A 22,553-nucleotide genomic window follows, 5' to 3' on the forward strand; every position below is an offset into this window, starting at 1 on the left:
AACCAAAATTCCTCTGACCAAAAATATTATTATTTTTTCATGCATGCTAACTTTTGTCTAGAAGTAGTAGTCCCTACGGATATTTGTTTCTATGTGAAAATTTCTCACACTACCTAACCGACCAGTTGACCACCTTAATGTCTTCTCTTATCTTCTCTCTCTCTCTCCATCTTTCTCTCTCTCTGTGAGTCTGTTTGTGTAAGTGTGTGTTCTTTATGGAGAGAAATCACTCCAGCAATAATATCGAAAAATTTGATCAGATTAAATGGAGCTCATCGGATGACCATAGCAGTGGCTCAGGGCAGGCAAAGTCCTACACCTGCACCTTCTGCAACCGAAGCTTCTCTAACGCGCAGGCTCTCGGGGGTCACATGAACATTCATCGAAGAGATAGAGCCCGGATCAGACAATTCTCCGAAGATCAAAACCAGCTTGCAAATATTTCTTCCACTGATGGAATTACCAAAAACCCTAGTGCTCATCACAGTCGTGCTAATTCGGAGGACAAAAATTCAATACAAATGGAATTAAACGAAACCAACATCCCCAGAAACCCAATATTATCATACCCTTTTACCAGAGATGAAGATGATGATGTTGTGATCATCGACGCCACGAATAAGGGAAAAGTTAGCATTGAAGAAGTTCAAGTTCAGCTTCAGCTTCCATTGTTTGTAGAGGAGCCATCCGGATTAGCCTGTACTGTCGACATTAATAAAATTACTGTAGAGTGTACAAGTGGAGGGTGCAGGGATGAAGAGATGATGAAGAGGGCTGAGGAATTGGACTTGGAGCTCCGGTTAGGACCTGAGCCGACTGAGACACCAAGCACTTTGAGCACAAGAGAGTTCTTTTGATTTTGATGATCACTTTTGAAGGGATTATATTTAGAGCAATTTTTGTGTGCTAAAGGGATGATATGTATTATGTATTATATATTAATTATGAAATTGATCATCGGCTAATTCGTAGGTTTGATTTACAGCTTCTCTCTCCCACTTTCTGAAATGGCATCTGGCAGGAATTATTTAACAAAAAGGTCTTCTTTTTTTTTTTAAAGCAGAAATTTAACAAAACAGGTTGAGAAGAAGTTTCTTGAAGTTAGAATTAGGGTTGTTCCTTAATTTGATCGGTGATTGGTACGACAGAGAGCACAAGAGGATTAATTAGAGAAATCGTATCCTACCTGGCCTGCATGCTCTTTCAAAATGTAAACAAGGTACGTATGTATTAAAAACTCACTTAAATTGCAAACTATCTCATGCATTGAAGTACATGAAAGCCCCACGGTATCCGTATGTGTGAGTTTTCTCTCTCTCCCTTCCTAACTTTGGGCGAAAAAAAGAAATTTACATATATCATATATATAGCTTTCTGATTATGTTACAGTACTCTCGTTCATCATATTTATCTTTTACAAAAACATGATCTATTCTTGCATTCTAATATTCCTCTACGTGCAGGATGTACTTTTTTGTTTTGGTTCATGAATTTCAATATTCAAATATGGATGCACTGCACACACATATGTCAATGACGATGGACTGCATATTCTATGACTCTAATATGAGTTTTGCTAGAGACAATAGTTCACGAAATTGTATTATAGATTAGTGTGGGCTCTACAGTGAAATTGAGGCTAATTTACGGTTAATAGTCGTCCACCAGCCTTTCCCTAGTAATACATTACAAGCCTATGTGGAAACAAACAATGCCCAAGTTTAGTGTATCTTCTAGGGGTGTGCAAGATCCAATCTAATTTTAATCAGTTTTAATGATTTGGCAGATTGAATTGGATCCCTAAATTCCAAAACCGACATGATTTGATCGGATGACGGATTTGCTTGTGAGGATCCAATCCAATTAATATAGTTAGGTTCATGCTTATTTTGCTCATTAGGTAATTTTCATTGAGAAAGTTATAAATATTTTAAGTAATTTGATGAAGTTATGTTTAATATATTATAAAATTAAAATAATTTTCTCTACCATTTCATTTATATTTTACATTTATGTCTATTAAAATGTTTGATTATATTAAACTTGGGGATAAATTTTTCATATTTCATTATTATTTTTTTTTATTATGATGAAAACCTATCATCCAATCCAATCCAATTCAGTATCAATTGGATCGGATTGGATTGGATTCAAACTTTTAATGTACTCGAATTGGATTGAAAAAAATAATCATAATTCAATCTATATTGGACCAGATATGGATTGATGAAATTATATTGGTTTCGAACCAATGCATTCCAAATCCATTGCAGTTGTTGTACACGAACCCATGAATCGTAGGTTTGGGCTTTTGATTTTTTTTTTTTCAATTTAAAAAAAAAACATGGCCCAATATCGTAGGTTTGGGCTTATCTCTCTATTGAACGATTATGTGACAAATATTCACTAGATTGCGTACCAAATTTAGACCACCACAACAAGACGTGGCCAGACACGGTCCCACCCTACAAAGTCTCCGAGGACACGTCACGGTTCAAATACTCCTGCGTGTACGGTTCGTATAGCGAGAATCGTAAAAGAGAGCTTCGAGTTGGGGTTGCAAAACGTGAGGTGGTTCGTTATTGGAGATGATGCTACGGTGTTTTTAACTCACAACTTAGTTACGGTGTTAGCGAAATACGATCAAAATCAAATGCACTATATTGGCGGGACCTTGGAGAGTGTGGATCAAGTTGTGATACAGTCGTACACTATGGCCTACGGTGGAGGTGGGTTTGCTGTAAGCTACCCATTGGCGGCTGAGCTTGTCAAAGATTTTAGATGGGTGCATCGATCGGTACGATCAATTACACGGCTCAGATCAAAGAATCTAGGCTTGTTTGAGTGAGATTGGGTGCCCTTAACAAAAGAGCTTGGTTTCCACCAGATTGACATACGTGGGAGCTTGGTCTCCACCACTTGGACTATGTACAGTCCATAGTTCCAAAACGTCCTTAGTTTCATTGATATTTTTGTCATAATTTTTTTTGATTAGTTACTAAACTGAAATGCTTTAGAGACATTGACCCAAGATCAAGATTCGTTGACCAGATAGTCAAAATAAGTTGTGGAGGGAAGAAAACGATAAACAGAAAGCACCTAAATCTTCTGCTGAATTTGCTGTGTAATAGTTCAGCGCAATTAGTGGCATATATGCATGGAATTATTATTTGTTTTGTTGTGTACATTTCTTTGACATTATATTTGATGAGTGCCTAACATGTTGGAGAAATGGGCAGGCACCACGTAAACAATGTTGTCAGATCATCAACGGCACACAAGGAGGGGTTGTTGATAGTGTGGTACAAGTTCAGATTAGAGAATGCAATCGGTTTGAGAGTGTAACTCCTCCTTAATTACAAGGTAAAACATGCCATAACTAACAAATTTCTTCGTTTCAATATGGACTCTACATTGCTTTTTATACTGGTCCGTATCTTAATTTAATATATGATAGGTTATGTTTAAGTTAGGTTAAGGTTCGATTCTCTCTATTATAATAAAAAAAAATTAAAAAATATTTATGATCGTCATTTTAACTTAAGATGTACCATTCTTCGACATAACCTCTTTGAGATTTCTTTTTCTCTATCGATATTTTGGGGAGTCATTAAAAGAGTCAAGTCTCAAGAGTGACTAAATTAAAGGCATCAATTTAGAAACCAGACGTTTAGGCATCAAAGTATGTAGGACCTGCCTCCATGTTCTCCCTTCAACCTTCATATATTTCAAAACCCATATCCTTCTCCTCCTCGTCCTCTTCTTCCTTTTCATGATTTCCCAGAAAATTATTTTCAGAGTATTCAGTTTTCCATATTAATTATGTCATGTACAAGAAAAACCCTTCACGACCATCCTTTTAATTTATGGAAGTTCCTACTCTCTCCCACAATCAAAGCCATAGATGTCTTCTCTCTCACCATTAAATTCACTCTGGCTCTTTGCTCCGTCGCTTCCATCTCTCTCATCCTCTACTTTGCTTTCTCAAATTACTCCCATTTCCCCCAACCCCATATTAACACAGTCACCAACTTTAACCAAAACGGCAGCGTCTCAATCGAAGGTCGCGAACAGACAACTATATCCCACATTTTGTTTGGCATCGGAGGCTCGGTGAAGTCATGGAACAAACGGCGATACTACAGCCAGCTGTGGTGGAAGCCTAACGTCACCCGCGGCTTCGTCTGGCTGGACAAAAAACCCTCTTCCAACATGACGTGGCCAGAGACGGTCCCGCCGTACAAAGTCTCCGAGGACACGTCACGGTTCAAATACTCCTGCTGGTATGGTTCCCGGTCCGCGGTTCGCATAGCGAGAATCGTGCAAGAGAGCTTCGAGTTGGGGTTGCCAAACGTGAGATGGTTCGTTATGGGAGATGATGATACGGTGTTTTTCACTGACAACTTAGTTTCGGTGTTAGTGAAATACGATCACAATCAGATGTACTATATTGGCGGAAACTCGGAGAGCGTGGAACAAGATGTGACACACTCGTACACTATGGCCTACGGCGGTGGCGGGTTTGCTATTAGTTACCCATTGGCTGCTGAGCTTGTTAAGATCTTAGATGGGTGCATCGATCGGTATGATAAATTCTACGGCTCAGATCAAAGGATTCAGGCTTGTTTGAGTGAGATCGGAGTGCCCGTAACAAAAGAACTTGGGTTCCACCAGCTTGATATACGTAGAAGCGCGTACGGTTTGCTAGCCGCGCACCCGGTGGCCCCACTAGTGTCACTCCACCATTTGGACTATCTAGAGTCAATATTTCCAAACCTAACTCGGATTGACTCGGTGAAAAAGTTGGTCAGTGGGTATGAAGTGGATCCGGGTCGGATCCTGCAGCATAGTTTTTGTTATGACTTGAATCGTAATTGGTCTGTTTCGGTGTCTTGGGGTTACACTATGCGGTTGTATCCGTTTCTAGTGACTGCTAAAAAGTTAGAAACGGCGGTAGAGACGTTTCAGACGTGGAGGAGTTGGGACGCTGGCCCGTTCACATTTAATACCCAACCCGTCAGTTCAGACATGTGTGAGAGACCCATTATTTTTATGTTGGATCGGGTTGAGAGTGTTGGTGGGGGTAAGACCTTGACTGGTTACAAGAGGTACGATATGGGAAAAGAGGAAAAAGATTGTCCTAAATATAACTACACTAGTGCTTTGGCAGTTCAATTTTTCAACGTCTCAGCTCCCAAATTCAACCCCGACTTGTGGAATAAGGTAAAGGAAATATATCTCTTTCACGAGCTTGAATTTTTATCACTAGGTTGACTATTAGTGTGTGTGCCTAACCTATGTTTTGGGAAATGATGGTGGAATGTGCAGGCACCACGTAGACAATGCTGCGAGATCATCAATGGCACAGATGGAGCTGACAACGTTGTACATGTCCAAATTAGAGGCTGCAAGCGCTTTGAGAGTGTCTCTCCTCAGTAGAAAAATAGAGCATCTAAGAACAATCGATCTTCAAAGTGGCAAGCTCTGATTGGAGTCAATACGTACTAATTTTGGAGGGTTCCAACAACAAAAACAGAAGCATGCATGTATCAATTACTAAATATATATGGATAAGATGATCAAACTATGTTAAAAGCCATAGCTATGTATTCCCAATCCTCACATAATTATTTTGTAGTGTTTAAATAAATTATAGAATTATATGGTTTGAAGTTTGAGCTGGCCAGTTCAATTTGGATTTGCTTTTTTGGGGCTTCGGCCTATTGGCCCTCCATTGTGCCAAAGAAGAAAACCTCATCCAATGTGAACCAAGATCCATCAAGCAACAAATGAAGATGAGGAGATTTCTGCAACAAATGTGAACCAAGATCCATCAAGCAACAAATGAAGATGAGGAGATTTCTGCAACAAATGTGAACCAAGATCCATCCTCAATTAAAGATAGGGATGACGAAAATGAGATGTCTTGGGCCCGATCATGACAAGTCCTATCCATGCCAAATGGGACAAATATTGGTGTTTCACACCAGAAGTTTCTTGGACCACAATGGTAGCTGTGACTAAAGATTTTTCATTTTTGTGGCTAGTGATTAGTGTAGAAAGCAAGAAAAGTAATGGGCTTAAAAACTTTGGTCATCTTTCACCAATCGACCCACACATTTAAATTGTTTTTTATTTTAAAAATAATTGAGGAAGAATATTATTTTGTCACTTCATGCAAATCACAATTTGATACTCATAAAAAAATGCATACGTGTCAATTTGTATTGACATATAAGTCTGGAAATGAGCCAATCCTCCATGTCGGAAATAAGAATTATGTACAAGCAAGGTGCTAGTAACTCAGCCAACAAGGTCTAGTCTAATGGCCTTAACTTGCAGACCAATGATCTCATAATTGAACTCCCATGGCACCTTTAATACAATGTGTGTATGTGAAAAAACTCAATCCCCTAACATAGCTTGTGTGTGTGTGTATATATATATATATGTGTTGGTAACTCAAGTAAATTAAGAAACTTTTATTTTTACCCAAGGTCATGCGTTCAATTCCTTCTCCCCCAATATCGTTTGTATATCATAAGAAGGAATAACAATCCTATACAATTGAAGAAACTAAACTACTATATGGAGAACAAATAAGCTTAAATCCTAACCTCAAATCCAAATGAACATTTTGTCTTTATTATAAAAAGCCTAGAAGTCTTCATTCTGTTTCCAAGCAAACCATGTAGCCCATAAGAGCATTCATAATGAGCTTTCTAAACTACATTCTTAGACGCATTTTAGGGAAGAATTGGAAAAATACAACTTTAACCATGCTCTCTATCCACCTCGTAAAATAGGGAGACTTCTAGGAGCTCCTAAAATTTGTGTAAGAAAATAATTTAGGGAGATACACTAACTACCCACAGGTCCAAAACCAACGTCCACTACCTCACCAGGATACAGTGAGAAACGTAATACCGCCAATCCCCATTTGTGTGGCCGTTGGAAATTCGTAAGCCAATTCCCATGGTTTCCATTTCACTTTCACTCCAGAACCTCTCTCCCTCCTATAAATTCGTGTACCCTGCTTTTCTCTCCTTCCCAAGAGACAACGCTCGACAACAGTTTCAGTTTTATTTATTTCTGTTCAAAGACTTCATATTGTTCCTTCAAACATTTCCACCCTTCATTTGATTGCAAGCTTTTGACTTGTGCAATCAATGGCTGCTTCAATCTCAGCAACCATCGCGACTGTTAACAGAGCACCGGTACTATGAACTTCCCGCCCTTTTTTTAACAAACCCAACTCTTGTTTTCCTCTGTTTTCATCGATTAAATCATCAATTTGTAAACTTTCTCCTTTTTTTTTATCGTCTCTCTTTCATTTTGTGTCTGTTCATTTGGTAGAACAAACTTTCTTTCTTTTTCTGCAATTTCGTGTTTGAATTATATGATTTTAAGTTGTGATAGAGGTTTTCCATATTAATTATGTCATGTACAAGAGAAACCCTTCACGACCATCCTTTTAATTTATGGAAGTTCCCAGTCTCCCCCACAATCAAAGCCATAGATTTCTTCTCTCTCGCCATTAAATCCACTCTAGCACTTTGCTCCGTCGCTTCCATCTCTCTCATCCTCTACTTTGCTTTCTCAAATTACTCCCATTTCCCCCAACCCCATATTAACAGAGTCACCAAGTTTAACCAAAACGGCAGCGTCTCAATCGAAGGTCACGAGCAGACAAATATATCCCACATTTTGTTTGGCATCGGAGGCTCGGTGAAGTTATGGAACAAACGCCGATACTACAGCCAGCTGTGGTGGAAGCCTAACGTCACCCGCGGCTTCGTCTGGCTTGACGAAAAACCATTCCCCAACATGACGTGGCCAGAGACGGTCCCGCCGTACAAAGTCTCCGAGGACACGTCACGGTTCAAATACTCCTGCTGGTATGGTTCCCGGTCCGCGGTTCGCATAGCCAGAATCGTAAAGGAAAGCTTCGAGTTGGGGTTGCCAAACGTGAGGTGGTTCGTTATGGGAGATGATGATACGGTGTTTTTCATTGACAACTTAGTTTCGGTGTTAGCGAAATACGATCACAATCAGATGTATTATATTGGCGGCAACTCGGAGAGCGTGGAACAAGATGTGATACACTCGTACACTATGGCCTACGGCGGAGGCGGGTTTGCTATTAGTTACCCATTGGCTACTGAGCTTGTTGAGATCTTAGATGGGTGCATTGATCGGTATGATAAATTCTACGGCTCAGATCAAAAGATTCAGGGTTGTTTGAGCGAGATCGGAGTGCCCTTAACAAAAGAACTCGGGTTCCACCAGCTCGATATACGTGGAAGCCCGTACGGTTTGTTAGCGGCGCACCCGGTGGCCCCACTAGTGTCACTCCACCATTTGGACTATATGGAGTCAATATGTCCAAACCTAACTCAGATTGACTCGGTGGAAACGTTGGTGAACGGGTATGAAGTGGATCCGGGTCGGATCCTGCAACATAGTTTTTGTTATGACTTGAACCGTAATTGGTCTGTTTCGGTGTCTTGGGGTTACACTGTGCAGTTGTATCCGTTTTTGGTGACTGCTAAGAAGTTAGAAACTGCGGTAGAGACATTTCAGACGTGGAGGAGTTGGGACACTGGCCCGTTCACATTTAATACCCAACCCGTCAGTTCAGACACGTGTGAGAGACCCATTGTTTTTATGTTGGATCGGGTTGAGAGTGTTGGTGGGGGTAAGACCTTGACTGGTTACAAGAGGTATAATATGGGAAAAGAGGAAAATGATTGTCCTAAATGTAACTACGCTAGTGCTTTGGCAGTTAAATTTTTCAACGTCTCCGCTCCCAAATTCAACCCTGACTTGTGGAATAAGGTAAATGAAATATATCTCTTTCACTAGCTTGAATTTTTTTCTTGGAAAATTAAGTGGCGTAGTTGATTTCCAAAGTGAGTCTTCTCATGGTCATAAAGTTATAAGAACGTGTTTTGGCACAATTTTATTGGTGTCTAAATATCTTGCAATGTTTGGTTATGTAAGGTTGCCTAACATATGTTTTGGGAAATGATGGTGGAATGTGCAGGCACCACGTAGACAATGCTGCGAGATCATCAATGGCACAGATGGAGCTGACAACGTTGTACATGTCCAAATTAGAGGCTGCAAGCGCTTTGAGAGTGTCTCTCCTCAGTAGAAAAATAGAGCATCTAAGAACAATCGATCTTCAAAGTGGCAAGCTCTGATTGGAGTCAATACGTACTAATTTCGGAGGGTTCGAACGACAAAAACAGAAGCATGCATGTATCAATTGCTAAATATGATAATACCTGTAGGATGACTAAAAAAGCCTAGAGGGATTTAATATTATAATCAATAAACAGAAAATAAACTTTGGTAGCAAGATTGATATGGTTTATCAATCCTGAAACGTGCTGGGCATAAAATAAAAGAACACGCAGAGAATTATTTTACGTGGTAAAACTCCACATCTGGGGAAAATCCACGGGACTCCTCAGTTCAACACAAATCCACTATAAAACGATAATTACAAGAAGTACTCACACACTTATCCTAGATACATTCTAGATAATGTTTACCGACTTCTTCGTAACTCAACTTCTGTCATGGGATGATCTTCGACACTCCTTATGTTGAACGCAATACTGGTCACGATCGCTTCAAGCTCACCGGAGGATAAACGCCCCAACAGTCTTGGTGCCCTGAACCATTATGAGTCACCGACATGCATATGTATGCAATTATGAATGATGAATAAATTCGATAAGTCACCAAGCAACAAAGGAGCACTTGATGAATTACCAAAGAAAATAAGCACAACAGACTTTTCCTCAAAGATGCAATATGCTGAAAATATAGTTGCCTTGAAAAGTCCTACTAGAAGATTAATCAGCGGTGCTTTTATTCAAAGAGGGCTTCTCACCTTCGTGAGAAAACCTTGTTGCCACAATTACCATGCAACAATAACTCTGTTGAGGCCCGAAAAATCCATGGTTTGGCCTGAATAAATTCCTAGCACAAAACGATATATTACTGAGAAAAGGTCCGATTTGGAGTACACAAAAGTCTGCCATGCACAAGCCACACCCCACATGCCATGCCAAATAAAAATCTGTCATGCTAGAAATTGAGATTAAAATTATAAAAATGCATTTAGCTCTGCAAATTCATGCCAATTATCCTATCGAGCGTCATAATTAAAAGCGTGCCAAGCGACATGCCATGCCAAACGGGAAATTATTATTTCACACCCAATCGTACTACAAGCTTAAGTGGGCCCAAGCCACTCAAATGCCTGGGGCTTGCTTGAGTGGGTTGTGGTATGGATGGAAATAAATTATCATGGGGCCCATTGATGGGCCAAGAAATGAGGAGTCCGGGTTGCTTGGGAGCCTCGGGACTCAAGCCCATTTCTTAGGCCCAAATATATGGGTAAGTGCAAAGGAGAAAATAGCCCATCACCTTAGTAAAAAAAATAACCCATTACCTTAGATAGCCCATGAAGCCCAAATATTTGGTGAACTTAACCCACTTATTGGATGACTTGACTTTCTATATTAAAGGGCCCATGCAATTTGAATAAAAGGGATCCAAGGCCCTTAGCACTTGGTTGAAGAAGAAAGCCACGAAGAAGCCCGGGGATCCATATGTGAAGGGCTACTGGGAGGCTCCACATGGAAGGAACAAGTTCAAAGAGAAAGCATTCAAGGGACCAAGGGATATTGGCGCGCAGGGGATGATGCCATCCTTTGAACCAACATACATACCTGTTTCCTTTCTTCATCATATTTGGCCATGGAAAGAGAAGGAAAGAGGAGGAAAGAAGAGAAAGGAGATGGATGAAAATAGAAGTCCTCCATTGGACCAGCCGCGGGAAGAGCATTGAGCTCCCAAAAATCTCTGATTTTTTGGGATTGGGTAGAGCTGATTGTTACCACTATGAGGTAAGTCAAGAGGGAGGAGAAGAAAGGAAGAGGAAAGCTTGGCTAGATTGGAAAGAAACTATTAGGGTTTCTTGGAGAAGAACAAATCCCAGCAGCTATAAATAAGGCATCTTCTACCCCAACAAATCAATCCACTCTTCAGAGAGCAACCTTCCTCTCTTACCTGCAAACTCAGTAATTTTCGTGCTTTACTTGTCTATTCCCATTATTTCCCTTATTTCCCTTTTTCTTAGGGATGTGCACGGGTCGGGTTGGGTCGGTTATGGGCCCAAACCACACGCCGAACCGGACCTTGTTGGCAGGCCCAAAAGCTAAACCGTGGACCTCGTTTTTAGGCCCATTTTCAACTTAAGTCGAAACCCGATTTGATCGGGCCGGGTTGGTTCGGTTCGGGTATTTGCCGATGCCCAACAAAGGCAACAATTGAAAGCTTTTTTTTTTTTTCAGTTTTCCAGGCCCATTCTGTTGGTTTTTGTCAGATTTCAACAATTCAAGTTTTGACAGTTTCTGCATAGTTTTTCCTGTTTTGACAAATCTGCATATCTGAAGTTTTCATCATTCAAATACTTAAAAAAACCTTAAAACCATAGCAAATCATCATCCACCACACATCTCCAAATACAGAAATTAATTATTATTACAGTCCATAGCAAATTGTGAGAGTAATCTCAATCACAATTTGCATATTTGCAAAGTTCAAAAGAAAATCCAAATAAAAACTAATAAATTTTCATTACATATACACATACAATTCCATGAGTTGTTTCATATTCAAATCAGATTTGCACCTCTGCACAAAGAAAGAAAAAACAGTTAGTAAACATTTGAATTGCTAGGGGCTGATTGTGGAGGGTCTGATTGTGGTGGTGGTGGTGGTGGTGGGTTAGTTGAAAGAGGGGTTTCAGATTCTCCTTCCATGAAATTAATAATACCCTACGAAAATAAAATCCAGAGGTACAGCAATCAAAAATAAATATAACAGCCGAAACAGCAACCAATCATACAAATTAAATTATTACTCAATATCTGCCAAATCACGTTATTGAATTATGCAATTCTTTCCAAAAATAACAAAAATACAGCAAAAATAGCAAATAAAACAGCAACAATTCCATACAAGAAAATATGCACAGCCAGCAAGCCAATCTGAAAAAAAAAATTTGCCTTCAAATCAATTCTGCGCAGAAAAAAAATTATATAAAAAGTCAGAATATATAAATAGAATTAACTTACAAATAAGGCATTACAAAAAAATTATATAAACTATGATACAATACTAAATAATACACGAAGTTTGAAAGGGTGAAATAATACAATACTAAATAAACTCTAACCAGAGTTGTATACAATTTCATTTACCAGATATGGCAACTTAAATAAAAAATTCATTGCTGCTTGCTCGGCATTCTAATCTATATATAATGCTTAAACTACCTCAAGATCTCATCAAATGCAGATAGTATACTTTAAAATTACAACACCAGAAATAAATGATAAATCAAACAGCAACAACAACAGAAATTACCAGAAATTACCTAGAGCAAGCCAATCGTTTCCTATGATCCCAAAATCAATTCTGTCCACAAAAAATCACAACAGAGTCAGATCAGATAAATAGAATTAACAAAAATTGTCAAATCCCTAAAAAATTTTAATTAGGGTTTACACATATTCATACCTCAAACCTACAAAACTCGAGAGAGGGAGACTGAGAATGACTGATAGAGAGCGAGAGAGACTGAGAGAGAGCGGCTGACAGAGAGCAGGAGTGGCTGAGAGAGAACCATGTAGAAATTGTCTAAGGGAGACGAGAGTCGGAGCAAGTGTGAGAGAGAGAGAGAGAGAGTGACTGAGAGAGAGCAGGTGAGAGAGAGAGAGTGACTGAGAGAGAGCAGGTGAGAGAGAGAGTGTGACTGAGAGATCGGGTGAGAAAATCTGGAAAAAAGAAGAAGAGGAACTTGAGTCACTGAGAGAGTCAAGTGATGAGAGAGAGCGGGTGAGAGAGAAACTGAGAGATCGGCTGAGAAAATTTGGAAAAAAAAGAAAAGGCAGAGGCGACTCAGGCGAGAGTGATTGAGAGAGGCAGAGACGAGAGAGTCGGGTGACAGAGGAAGAAGAAAGAGGCGCAATGAGAAAACATTTCGAAGCCCTTCAAATGTTAGGGTTTCGTATAATCTGGTGTAGGAAGGAGTACGATACGCCAATGAATCCACTAATCATCCGCTGACATGTGTATTATTTTGTTTAATTAATAATATAATTAAAATACTCGGTCCGGTCCGGTTTTCAGCGGTTTGGAGCCGATTCGGGCGGTTTTTGTACTGGTTCTTTGATTTTTTAGTATAAAAACTGAACCAAACCACCTAAAGCGGTCCGGTTCGGGCGGTTCGATCGGGTTTTTGGTTATAATGCTCACTCCTACTTTTTCTGGCAGTTTGCTATAGCATTGACTGAGTCTCTGTCAAGCTGCCGGAAACTGCTAAGGCCACCCATCATTCTTCCCCATCCTTCTCCCTCTCCACCAAACCTCCTTAGAACCCCTTTCTCCATTAGAACCTATGTCTCTCACAGGAACTCACAGCTCTTTCTCCTTAAGTGCTAAACTCATGACAATTTTTGCTCCCATGCCACAAGCCTCTCATGCAAAGCTAGAAGATTTATCTGTAATTTGTTGTTATTTTCATTGGTGAAGGTAACCAAGGAGTTTCCTAAGGCTTCACTACCCTTTCGAAACATCCTCGGGGCTTTATCTTCAAACTCAGACACAAGGGGGTAATTCCACCAAATCACTCCTTACAGCGGCCCAGTCCATTTGTAGCTGCCAGAAGAAAAAGACCCCTACAAACTCTAAAACCTATTCAAACTCAAACATCTAAACCTGATGCAAACATGTCTCTTCATGAGACACTAAACAATTATCCAATTATGGATATAAAATCTGATTCAATAAGGACTCATAGTGACGACACCAAACGACCAATATTTAAACTTAAATAAAAAATAGTTTTAATTATAAATCCTATTCTGAATGCATGATTATGTCATGATTTACTTATTGTCAAGTTTCTCATATGGTCAAGTCATGCCTCGGAAGTATGGGGTTGAATGAGTTGTACCAAAACGTCCAGTAACAATTTCTCACAACCTAATTTACAACCTGTGCTAGAGTCTAAGAAATGACAATACAATTTTCATACTAACAAAATATATATGGATAGGATGATCAAACTATGTTAAAAGCTACAGCTATATATACTCAGTCTTCACAGAATTATTTTCTAGTGTTTAAATAAATTATAGAATTATATGGTTTGAAGTTTGAGCTGGCCAGTTCAATTTGGATTTGCTTTTTTTAGGCTTCGGCCTATTGGCCCTCCATTGTGCCAAAGAAGAAAACCTCATCCAATGTGAACCAAGATCCATCAAGCAACAACTGAAGATGGGGAGATTTCTGCAACAATTTTATCCCCAATTAAAGATAGGGATGATGAAAATGAGATGTCTTGGGCCCGATCATGACAAGTCCTATCCATGCCAAATGGGACAAAAAGATTTATTGGTGTTTCACACCAGAAGTTTCTCGACTTCTATATATTGTTTCCATATCCATGCCACAATGGTAGTTTGATGGCTGTGACTAAAGAATTTTCATTTTTGTGGCTAGTGATTAGTCCGAAAATGAGCCAATCCTCCATGTAGGAGTAAGAATCATGTACAAGCAAGGTGCTAGTAACTCAACCAACGAGGTCTAGTCCAATGGCCTTAACTTGTAGACCAATGATCTCATATTTGAACTCTCATGACACCTTTAACAGTGTATGTGTGTGAAAAAACCCAATCCCCCAATATCGCTTATATATATATATATATATATATAAAAGTATTGGTAACTCAAGTAAATTAAGAACTTTTTTTTTTCACCCAAGGTCATGCTTTCAATTCCTTCTCCTCCAATATGGTTTGTATATCAGAAGAAGGAATAAAAATCCTATACAATTGAAGAAACTAAACTAATATGTGGAGAACAAATAAGGTTAAACCCTAACCTCAAATCCAAATGAGTTCCCAGAACCCTCTATTTTGTATTTATTATAAAAAGCCTAGAAGTCTTCATTCTATTTCCAAGCAAACCCATGTAACCCATAAAAGCATTTACAGTGGGCTCTCTAAACCACCTTTTTAGACAAATTTTAGGGAGGAATTGAAAAAATATAACTCCAACCATGCTCCCTATGCATCTCCTAAAGGAGGGAGACTTCTAGGAGCTCATAGATCTGAAAAGAAAGAAATGACTCCTAGTTGCTCCCTATAATTTAATTCTGCTTTATTTTATGAACTTTTTAAATCTTTAATTAGTGCTAATTAATTTTTTTTATATAGAGATTGACCAATTAAAAAAGAGTTATAGCATTTTTGACTCCCTAAACTAGAGAGTATGATTGAAGTTAAAATTTTATAGAGAGTTCCTAAAATAGCTCTTATATGTTTTTAGCTAAATTTTAGCTAAAAAATAGAGAGTATGATTGTAGATACTCCCACATGTCCAAAACCAACGTCCTTTACCTCACCAGGATACAGTGAGCAACGTAATACCGCCAATCACCGTGGCCGTTGGAAATTCGTAAGCCAATTCCCTTGATTTCCATTTCCATTTCACTTTCACTCCAAAACCTCTCTCCCTCCTATAAATTCTTCTCCCTTGCCTTTCTCTCCTTCCCAAGAGACAACGCTCGACAACAGTTTCAGTTTTATTTTATTTCTGTTTAAAGACTTCATCTTGTTCCTTCAAACATTTCCACCCTTCAAGCTTTTGACTTGTGCAATCAATGGCTGCTTCAATCTCAGCAACCATCGCGGCTGTTAACAGAGCACCGGTACTATGAACTTCCCGCCCTTTTTGTAACAAACCCAACTCTTGTTTTCCTCTGTTTTCATCGATTAAATCATTAAATTGTAAACTTTCTCATTGTTTCGATCGTCTCGTCTCTCTTTCATTTTGTGTCTGTTCATTTGGTAGAACAAACTTTCTTTCTTTTTCTGAAATTTTGTGTTTGAATGATATGATTTGAAGTTGTGATAAGAGGTTTTTTTCCTTTACTGGGTCTGTTTGATTTACTCTGAAAAATGGAGTGTTCTTGGTGCAGTTGAAGTTAAATGGCTCAGGTGCTGCATCTTCCTATCCAAGCTCTGCCTTCTTAGGCAACAGCCTGAAGAAGGCCACCTCCAAGATCACTCACCCAAAGATTTCATCTGGGAATTTCAAGGTTTCTGCAGAATATGATGAGGAAAAGCAGACCTCAAAAGACAGGTGGGGAGGGCTTGCCTTTGACAGTTCAGATGACCAGCAGGACATCACCAGAGGAAAGGGCATGGTGGACACTCTCTTCCAAGCCCCTATGGGTAGCGGGACCCACTATGCAGTCATGAGCTCCTATGATTACATCAGCACTGGTCTTCGCCAGTAAGTATACTCTTCAAGTTTTCAAAGTCAAATTTTCATATGAACTTGATCCCATGTAAAGTCATAGGATGGTTAATGTTTCATGTTTTTTTTCAGATTGGACAACATTATGGATGGCTACTACATTGCTCCAGCTTTCATGGACAAACTTGTTGTTCACATTACTAAGAACTTTTTGAACCTGCCAAACATTAAGGTTTGTTAAATTTTGATCAAAAACTCCAATTCTTCTGGGTAGGTTATAGATATTGGTTAATTGATTGGGATGCTTAAAAAATTTGGAACAGGTTCCTCTTATTTTGGGTGTATGGGGAGGCAAAGGTCAAGGAAAGTCATTCCAATGTGAGCTTGTCTTTGCCAAAATGGGAATCAAGTGAGTATACATTTTTTGTGCCCTTCTTTCTTTTTGGTTATAAATTGAGAACTTTAGCAGCCAATTGAAAATCTGTTATCCTCATGAACATTGCTGAATTTAGAAAAGAGTTGAGTTCAAATGCTTTTATAGTAAAATATCTAACAATGACAATGAATTCTCAGCCCTATTATGATGAGTGCTGGAGAATTGGAAAGTGGAAATGCTGGAGAGCCAGCAAAACTGATCAGGCAAAGGTACCGTGAGGCAGCAGACATCATCAGCAAGGGCAAAATGTGCTGCCTCTTCATCAATGATCTAGATGCAGGAGCTGGAAGACTTGGTGGAACTACTCAATACACTGTCAACAATCAAATGGTGAATGCTACCCTCATGAACATTGCTGACAACCCAACCAATGTCCAACTCCCTGGCATGTACAACAAGCAGGAGAATCCCCGCGTTCCCATCATAGTCACCGGTAATGACTTCTCCACGTTGTATGCCCCTCTCATCCGTGATGGACGTATGGAAAAGTTCTACTGGGCGCCTACTCGCGAAGACTGCATTGGCGTGTGCACAGGGATTTTCCGGGCTGACAATGTTCCTAGAGATGACATTGTCAAGCTTGTTGACACTTTCCCTGGTCAGTCCATTGGTAAGTTTTTGTGCCTTAATCTCTAACATGAATATGGGACATGAGGCATTGTAACTTGAACTACAAACAAGAGATTTACTAATACAATTGTGCTTGTGTGCAGACTTCTTTGGTGCTATAAGGGCCAGAGTTTATGATGATGAAGTGAGGAAATGGGTCGCCAGTGTGGGGGTAGAAAGTATTGGTAAGAGGCTTGTGAACTCAAAAGAGGGTCCTCCGACTTTCAATCAACCGAAGATGACTCTTGCGAAGCTGCTTGAGTATGGAAACTTGCTTGTGCAAGAGCAGGACAATGTGAAGAGAGTCCAATTGTCTGAAAAGTACTTGAAAGAGGCGGCTCTAGGAGACGCCAACGACGATGCCATCAAGAGTGGAAATTTCTATGGTTAGACTCTTGATCCTAAGGGCCTTGATGATAGGGTTGCATCTGGCTTTAGGATTGTAAATGGAACAACCAACTTTAGAAGAGAAATTCTTAAATCTTTTAATAATTGTTTGGATGCAGGGAAAGCAGCCCAACAGGTTAACCTGCCTGTCCCTGAAGGTTGCACTGATCCATCTGCAGCAAACTATGATCCAACCGCGAGGAGCGACAACGGGAGCTGCCTGTACCAATTTTAGACCTTTTCTAGTAGGAATTTGAGAATCTGTATTAGAATGTGGTGGTCTTCATTGTGTCATTGCAATGTGCTTGTGCAGCCATTCTCATGAGTTTAGCCAGGTAAATATATACCAGCCCAATTCAACCTTATGTATCTGTTAGTTTTTACAAGCAAGCTAATGAAAAAGAGTCAAATGCTATGAAAATAGAAAAATTCTGCTTGCCAAAACAGAAAATATGAGCAGCTAATTGGAATTCAAGCCAATTGAGTGGTTTGGCTATTAATCTGAGCAAAAATAATGTAAAATAATGCCAAGCTGAAAATTTTTAAACCAAAAACAAAATTAAAAGTACATCTGCAACAGCCAAATGAAATGATGCCTTCAGATTGTAGGAGAAAAAGCACATGGTGAAGTGTAATTGTGTCCGAATGAAACCTACTTGTATCTGTTTCTATAGCAGTTGGAAGCGTCGTAATGTGTGTCTCAATACAACCAAATCTGCAGGGGCCCTGTGCCCACAAGACAAAAGCTACAAGAATTTTCAGACTCAGCAATCGTCTTGGCATGTGTGGCTGCATTATAATTTATATCTCATCAGCATCACAGACCAAGTGGAAGTTCTTTTAATCCAATTTGAATTCTTGGACATGTACCTTTCCATAAAGCCCGCATGGAATTATTGTGCCTTTTAATTTAGACACTCACATAAAGAATCAATTTCTAGAAAACAAAACAGCCCCTCATCTACAGTGCAATAATTTTTTTAACATCTCGGTTCGTTCCATATCTTTTACTATAAACAGAAGTGTTGAGAGGTCTATTTATGAAAAACTCCAGAAATGAGACGCAACTTCATCATCATGACATGTGCATAAAGTGAAAACTAAGAGCCCGTTTGATAAAGTGTTTTCACTTAAAATATCAAATGTCGAGTGCAATAATAACAATTCGGTCTAGGTTTTTGTAGTTCTTTTTAAGTATTTTTTACTATAAAGAATTTTAAAAGTTAGACGCAACTTCATTATCATAACGTGCCCATGAATTGAAAACTAAATCTATCTTAATTCCACATCATGCCGCATAGGATTTGTTTATTGCCTTCATATGAAGTTTCTTGCTTTTGTTTAGTGCCCATAGAATGAAATTTTCCCAATACAATGACTAAATTAATAAGCACATTTTTGTTTGTGACTTTGAATAATGCAAAGCTGTGTTCCCAGGTTAAGTTGCATCCCTAGCCCACTTTTTTAAATATAAAGTGAGATAGTGGGTTTGAACTTTTGTAAATTGTAGTCCTTAACCTTCAATCATCTTTGAAAGCGTAATGACTAAAGAAATTGCATAGTGGCTGGCATTAGAATGGCATTAAGCCTGCTCCCTTGACGTTTAAAAGTTAAGATTCCTTCCAACTTGCTGTTAATCTCAGATTTTCTCATTTAAGGCAAGCATTAATGATACTGTGGTATATATTCTCTAAAAGAATGTTAATAATCAATGAAAGTTCAGCTCATCGGTGTATCAGATGTACTCAATAATTTTTCGAATTTAAGATTCGAGTGAAGAGTTTCGGTTTAAATTTTGGTTTAAACCCTCCAACTTTTCCAACCCACCCAAGATCCACCCTATACCTACAATTATGGATAACTTCTTGTTCCCAACTCAGCATTGATTGTCGGCCAAATTTGAAGCGAAAAAGAGTGGAAAAGCCAAAACCAATCACTGAAATTCACCTTTTTATTTTTGTTTTTGTGAGTGAAGAACAAGATATAAACAGACAAACGTCACAAAATATGTCCTATCCGATCGGTTCACCAGATAAAGAGGAGGCTGAGAGCCTCTCTGTTCTCCAATACTTGTGAGCATCCTATACTCTTCCAGACTGAGAGAGCATGTCTCCTTTCTGCCCATCTTCTGTAGCTATCTACCTGTACAGAACTGTTCCATTGATCCATAGGCTGCTTTCTGTCTCTCTCACTTTTGTCACGTCTAACCAATGGCCCATGTGACCAATTAATTAGTCTCCCAACGATCCTTCACTGCTCTAAGAAACCACCTTTCTCTCTCAGATCTTCACCAAATCTCATCTGTACACACCAATCCCACCAAACCCTACTGAAAAATCTTCCTTCCATAGCCTCTTGATCCAACTTTCAATTTTGTCACCTCATCATCACATGGGAAATCTTCTCAGATTGTTCTCTGTTTCTCTTCTTCTACTTGTTCTCTGTTTCCCAGCTTCATCTCAGGTCAGTGAGCTCTTCTATCCTGGTTTCAAAGATGTGGCTGCCAACCTAACCTTAACAGGAGTTGCAGAGATTGAAAAAATTGGCATCTTGAAATTGACCAACGACACCAGTAGGCTAATGGGTCATGCCTTTTACACTTCACCAATTCAGTTCAAGAACAAAACCAATGGCAAAGCCTTCTCTTTCTCTACGTCCTTTGCCTTCACCATAGTCCCCGAGTACCCGAAACTTGGAGGCCATGGCCTGGCCTTCACGATAGCGCCCTCCAAAGATCTCAAAGCTCTGCCTAGTCAATATCTTGGTCTTCTCAATGGCAGTGAGATTGGCAACTTATCAACCCACATATTTGCAGTTGAGTTTGACACAGTTCAAGACTTCGAGTTTGGAGACATCAACGATAACCATGTAGGCATCGACATCAACAGCTTAAGCTCAAACGACTCTGCTGCTGCTGCCTATTACAAAGACTCTGCTACGACACAGAGCATCAACCTCAAGTGTGGGAAACCAATTCAAGCGTGGATCGACTACGATTCGGCTCAAAATTTTGTGAAAGTAACAATTTCACTTTCTTCTTCAAAACCCAAAATCCCACTTCTTTCCTTTCACGTAGATCTCTCGCCAATTCTTGAAGAGTTTATGTATGTTGGGTTTTCAGCTTCAACGGGTCTGCTTGCTAGCTCCCACTACATATCGGGCTGGAGCTTCAAGATCAACGGAGAGTCTCGAGCTCTTGACTTGGGTTCTCTTCCTTCACTTCCACAACCCAAGAAAAAGCACCCATCTTTAACAATTGGGCTATCAGTTTCAGCCATTGCTCTTGCTCTGACTGCAACCTCGGTAGCCATTTACCTCTTCGTGAAGAAAATCAAGAACTCCGACCCAGTAGAGTCCTGGGAGCTGGAGCTGGGCCCCCATAGATACTCCTATCAAGAATTGAAGAAAGCCACAAAAGGATTTAGAGACAAGGAGCTACTTGGGCAAGGCGGGTTCGGTCAAGTATACAAAGGAACACTCCCAGAATCGAAAACCCAAGTCGCGGTTAAGCGAATTTCGAACGATTCAAAACAGGGCCTGCGTGAATTCGTAGCGGAAATCGCCAGCATAGGTCGTCTTCGGCACAGAAACTTGGTTCAATTATTGGGTTGGTGTCGACGAAGAGGCGATCTTCTTCTTGTCTATGATTACATGGAAAATGGGAGCTTGGACAATGCCCTGTTTGATGAGCCCAAAACCCTACTGAGCTGGGAACAGAGGTTTAAGATCATAAAGGGCGTTGCTTCAGCTCTGCATTATTTACACGAAGGCTATGAACAAGTTGTGATTCACAGAGACGTGAAGGCAAGCAATGTGTTGCTTGACAATGAGCTAAACGGAAGGCTTGGGGATTTTGGGCTTGCAAGGCTTCATGAACATGGCTCAATTTCAAGCACCACAACAAGGGTTGTGGGCACTCTCGGTTATTTAGCACCAGAGCTGCCGAGGACTGGTAAGGCCAGCACTGGCTCTGATGTGTATGCATTTGGCGCGCTTTTGCTTGAGGTGGCCTGTGGAAGAAGGCCCATTGAGCCCAAGGCAGTGGCCGAGGAGCTGGTTTTGGTGGACTGGGTTTGGGAGATGTACAGAGAAGGCAGGCTGCTTGATGTTGTGGACAGAAGGCTGAATGGGGAGTTTGACCAGGGTGAGGTGGTGATGGTGTTGAAATTAGGGCTGATGTGTTCCAACCATGGGCCGATAGAACGGCCCAGCATGAGGATGGTGGTGAGGTACTTGGACGGTGAGATTGAAGTTCCAGGGGACTTGAGGGGCCCACGTATGTTGAGGAAGGGTGATCATGATCCTGAGGCTGCCTTCAATGATCTCATGAAGTCGTATGCTTCATCATCTTCGTTTGATAAGATGAGCTTGTCCTCTAATAGAGATATGGATGCTAGTTTTGCTTCCCTTTCTACTTCTCCTCTCAGTCTTCTCCACGGCCAAACTAGGCAGTCTTGATAATTTATTTTTTTTCCTTTTTTTTTCTTTTTCTGATCAAATTTCGTATATGAAACCTTGATGAAGAAATACTGTTTGAGACCAAAAGAAAAACAAAGGACATGCAAATTATTACCCAAACATTACTACTTTATCTTTCAATTAATAACCATTATATCTTGAAGTTCGATTCTCGCATTCTCAAACATTTAGCTTAAATTTTTTTTATATTGAAAAGAAGAAAAAAAAAAAAACCTTAAAAATGATGCCTTTAATTATTGTTTGAGCAGAAAATTCAACAAAGCAATAAGGGATTGCATCAATTTGTCTCGTC

The 22,553-nt window shown here is 39.7% G+C and overlaps 5 protein-coding genes and 1 long non-coding RNA gene across 6 annotated transcripts; 5 read left to right on the plus strand and 1 right to left on the minus strand.

The window, feature by feature from the left end:
* Positions 1 to 215: 215 nt before the first annotated feature.
* Positions 216 to 857, plus strand: TAC1 (telomerase activator1). The gene has a single exon (XM_021969844.2). The coding sequence runs from the start codon at positions 216 to 218 to the stop codon at positions 855 to 857; it is 642 nt and encodes a 213-aa protein (XP_021825536.1).
* Positions 858 to 3,601: 2,744 nt separating this feature from the next.
* LOC110766465 (glycosyltransferase (DUF604)) lies at positions 3,602 to 5,672 on the plus strand. The gene is made up of 2 exons (XM_021969793.2): positions 3,602 to 5,223; positions 5,329 to 5,672. The coding sequence occupies exons 1-2, from the start codon at positions 3,823 to 3,825 to the stop codon at positions 5,437 to 5,439; spliced, it is 1,512 nt and encodes a 503-aa protein (XP_021825485.2). The 5' UTR covers positions 3,602 to 3,822; the 3' UTR covers positions 5,440 to 5,672.
* A 1,279-nt stretch (positions 5,673 to 6,951) lies between these two features.
* LOC110766487 (uncharacterized) lies at positions 6,952 to 9,751 on the plus strand. The gene is made up of 2 exons (XM_088254494.1): positions 6,952 to 8,838; positions 9,047 to 9,751. Exons 1-2 carry the CDS (start codon positions 7,438 to 7,440, stop codon positions 9,155 to 9,157), a joined length of 1,512 nt encoding a protein of 503 aa, XP_088110620.1. The 5' UTR covers positions 6,952 to 7,437; the 3' UTR covers positions 9,158 to 9,751.
* A 2,212-nt stretch (positions 9,752 to 11,963) lies between these two features.
* On the minus strand, positions 11,964 to 13,033 carry LOC110766489 (uncharacterized). Its single transcript, XR_015836272.1, has 3 exons — positions 12,604 to 13,033; positions 12,451 to 12,501; positions 11,964 to 12,102 (listed from the first exon to the last, which is right to left on the minus strand). It is a non-coding gene; the product is annotated as an uncharacterized LOC110766489 (long non-coding RNA).
* Positions 13,034 to 15,525: 2,492 nt separating this feature from the next.
* Positions 15,526 to 18,211, plus strand: LOC110766488 (ribulose bisphosphate carboxylase/oxygenase activase, chloroplastic-like). The gene is made up of 7 exons (XM_021969821.2): positions 15,526 to 15,799; positions 16,070 to 16,386; positions 16,483 to 16,582; positions 16,674 to 16,759; positions 16,924 to 17,396; positions 17,500 to 17,781; positions 17,902 to 18,211. The coding sequence occupies exons 1-7, from the start codon at positions 15,752 to 15,754 to the stop codon at positions 18,015 to 18,017; spliced, it is 1,422 nt and encodes a 473-aa protein (XP_021825513.1). The 5' UTR covers positions 15,526 to 15,751; the 3' UTR covers positions 18,018 to 18,211.
* A 1,514-nt stretch (positions 18,212 to 19,725) lies between these two features.
* LOC110766486 (L-type lectin-domain containing receptor kinase S.4) lies at positions 19,726 to 22,362 on the plus strand. Its single transcript, XM_021969819.2, has one exon. The coding sequence runs from the start codon at positions 20,174 to 20,176 to the stop codon at positions 22,238 to 22,240; it is 2,067 nt and encodes a 688-aa protein (XP_021825511.1). The 5' UTR covers positions 19,726 to 20,173; the 3' UTR covers positions 22,241 to 22,362.
* The last annotated feature ends 191 nt before the right edge of the window (positions 22,363 to 22,553 follow it).

This window comes from Prunus avium, chromosome 6 (assembly GCF_965620075.1).
Source record: "Prunus avium chromosome 6, drPruAviu1.hap1.1, whole genome shotgun sequence".
Taxonomy (NCBI): domain Eukaryota; kingdom Viridiplantae; phylum Streptophyta; class Magnoliopsida; order Rosales; family Rosaceae; genus Prunus; species Prunus avium.

Coding starts and splice junctions, on each gene's coding strand:
- LOC110766486 (XM_021969819.2), top strand. CDS start 20,174: ATGGGAAATCTTCTCAGATTGTTCTCTGTTTCTCTTCTTCTACTTGTT.
- TAC1 (XM_021969844.2), top strand. CDS start 216: ATGGAGAGAAATCACTCCAGCAATAATATCGAAAAATTTGATCAGATT.
- LOC110766488 (XM_021969821.2), top strand. CDS start 15,752: ATGGCTGCTTCAATCTCAGCAACCATCGCGGCTGTTAACAGAGCACCG. Junction 16,760..16,923: donor TTTGCCAAAATGGGAATCAA/GTGAGTATACAT, acceptor ATGAATTCTCAG/CCCTATTATGATGAGTGCTG. Junction 17,397..17,499: donor TTTCCCTGGTCAGTCCATTG/GTAAGTTTTTGT, acceptor GCTTGTGTGCAG/ACTTCTTTGGTGCTATAAGG.
- LOC110766487 (XM_088254494.1), top strand. CDS start 7,438: ATGTCATGTACAAGAGAAACCCTTCACGACCATCCTTTTAATTTATGG. Junction 8,839..9,046: donor ACCCTGACTTGTGGAATAAG/GTAAATGAAATA, acceptor TGGAATGTGCAG/GCACCACGTAGACAATGCTG.
- LOC110766465 (XM_021969793.2), top strand. CDS start 3,823: ATGTCATGTACAAGAAAAACCCTTCACGACCATCCTTTTAATTTATGG. Junction 5,224..5,328: donor ACCCCGACTTGTGGAATAAG/GTAAAGGAAATA, acceptor TGGAATGTGCAG/GCACCACGTAGACAATGCTG.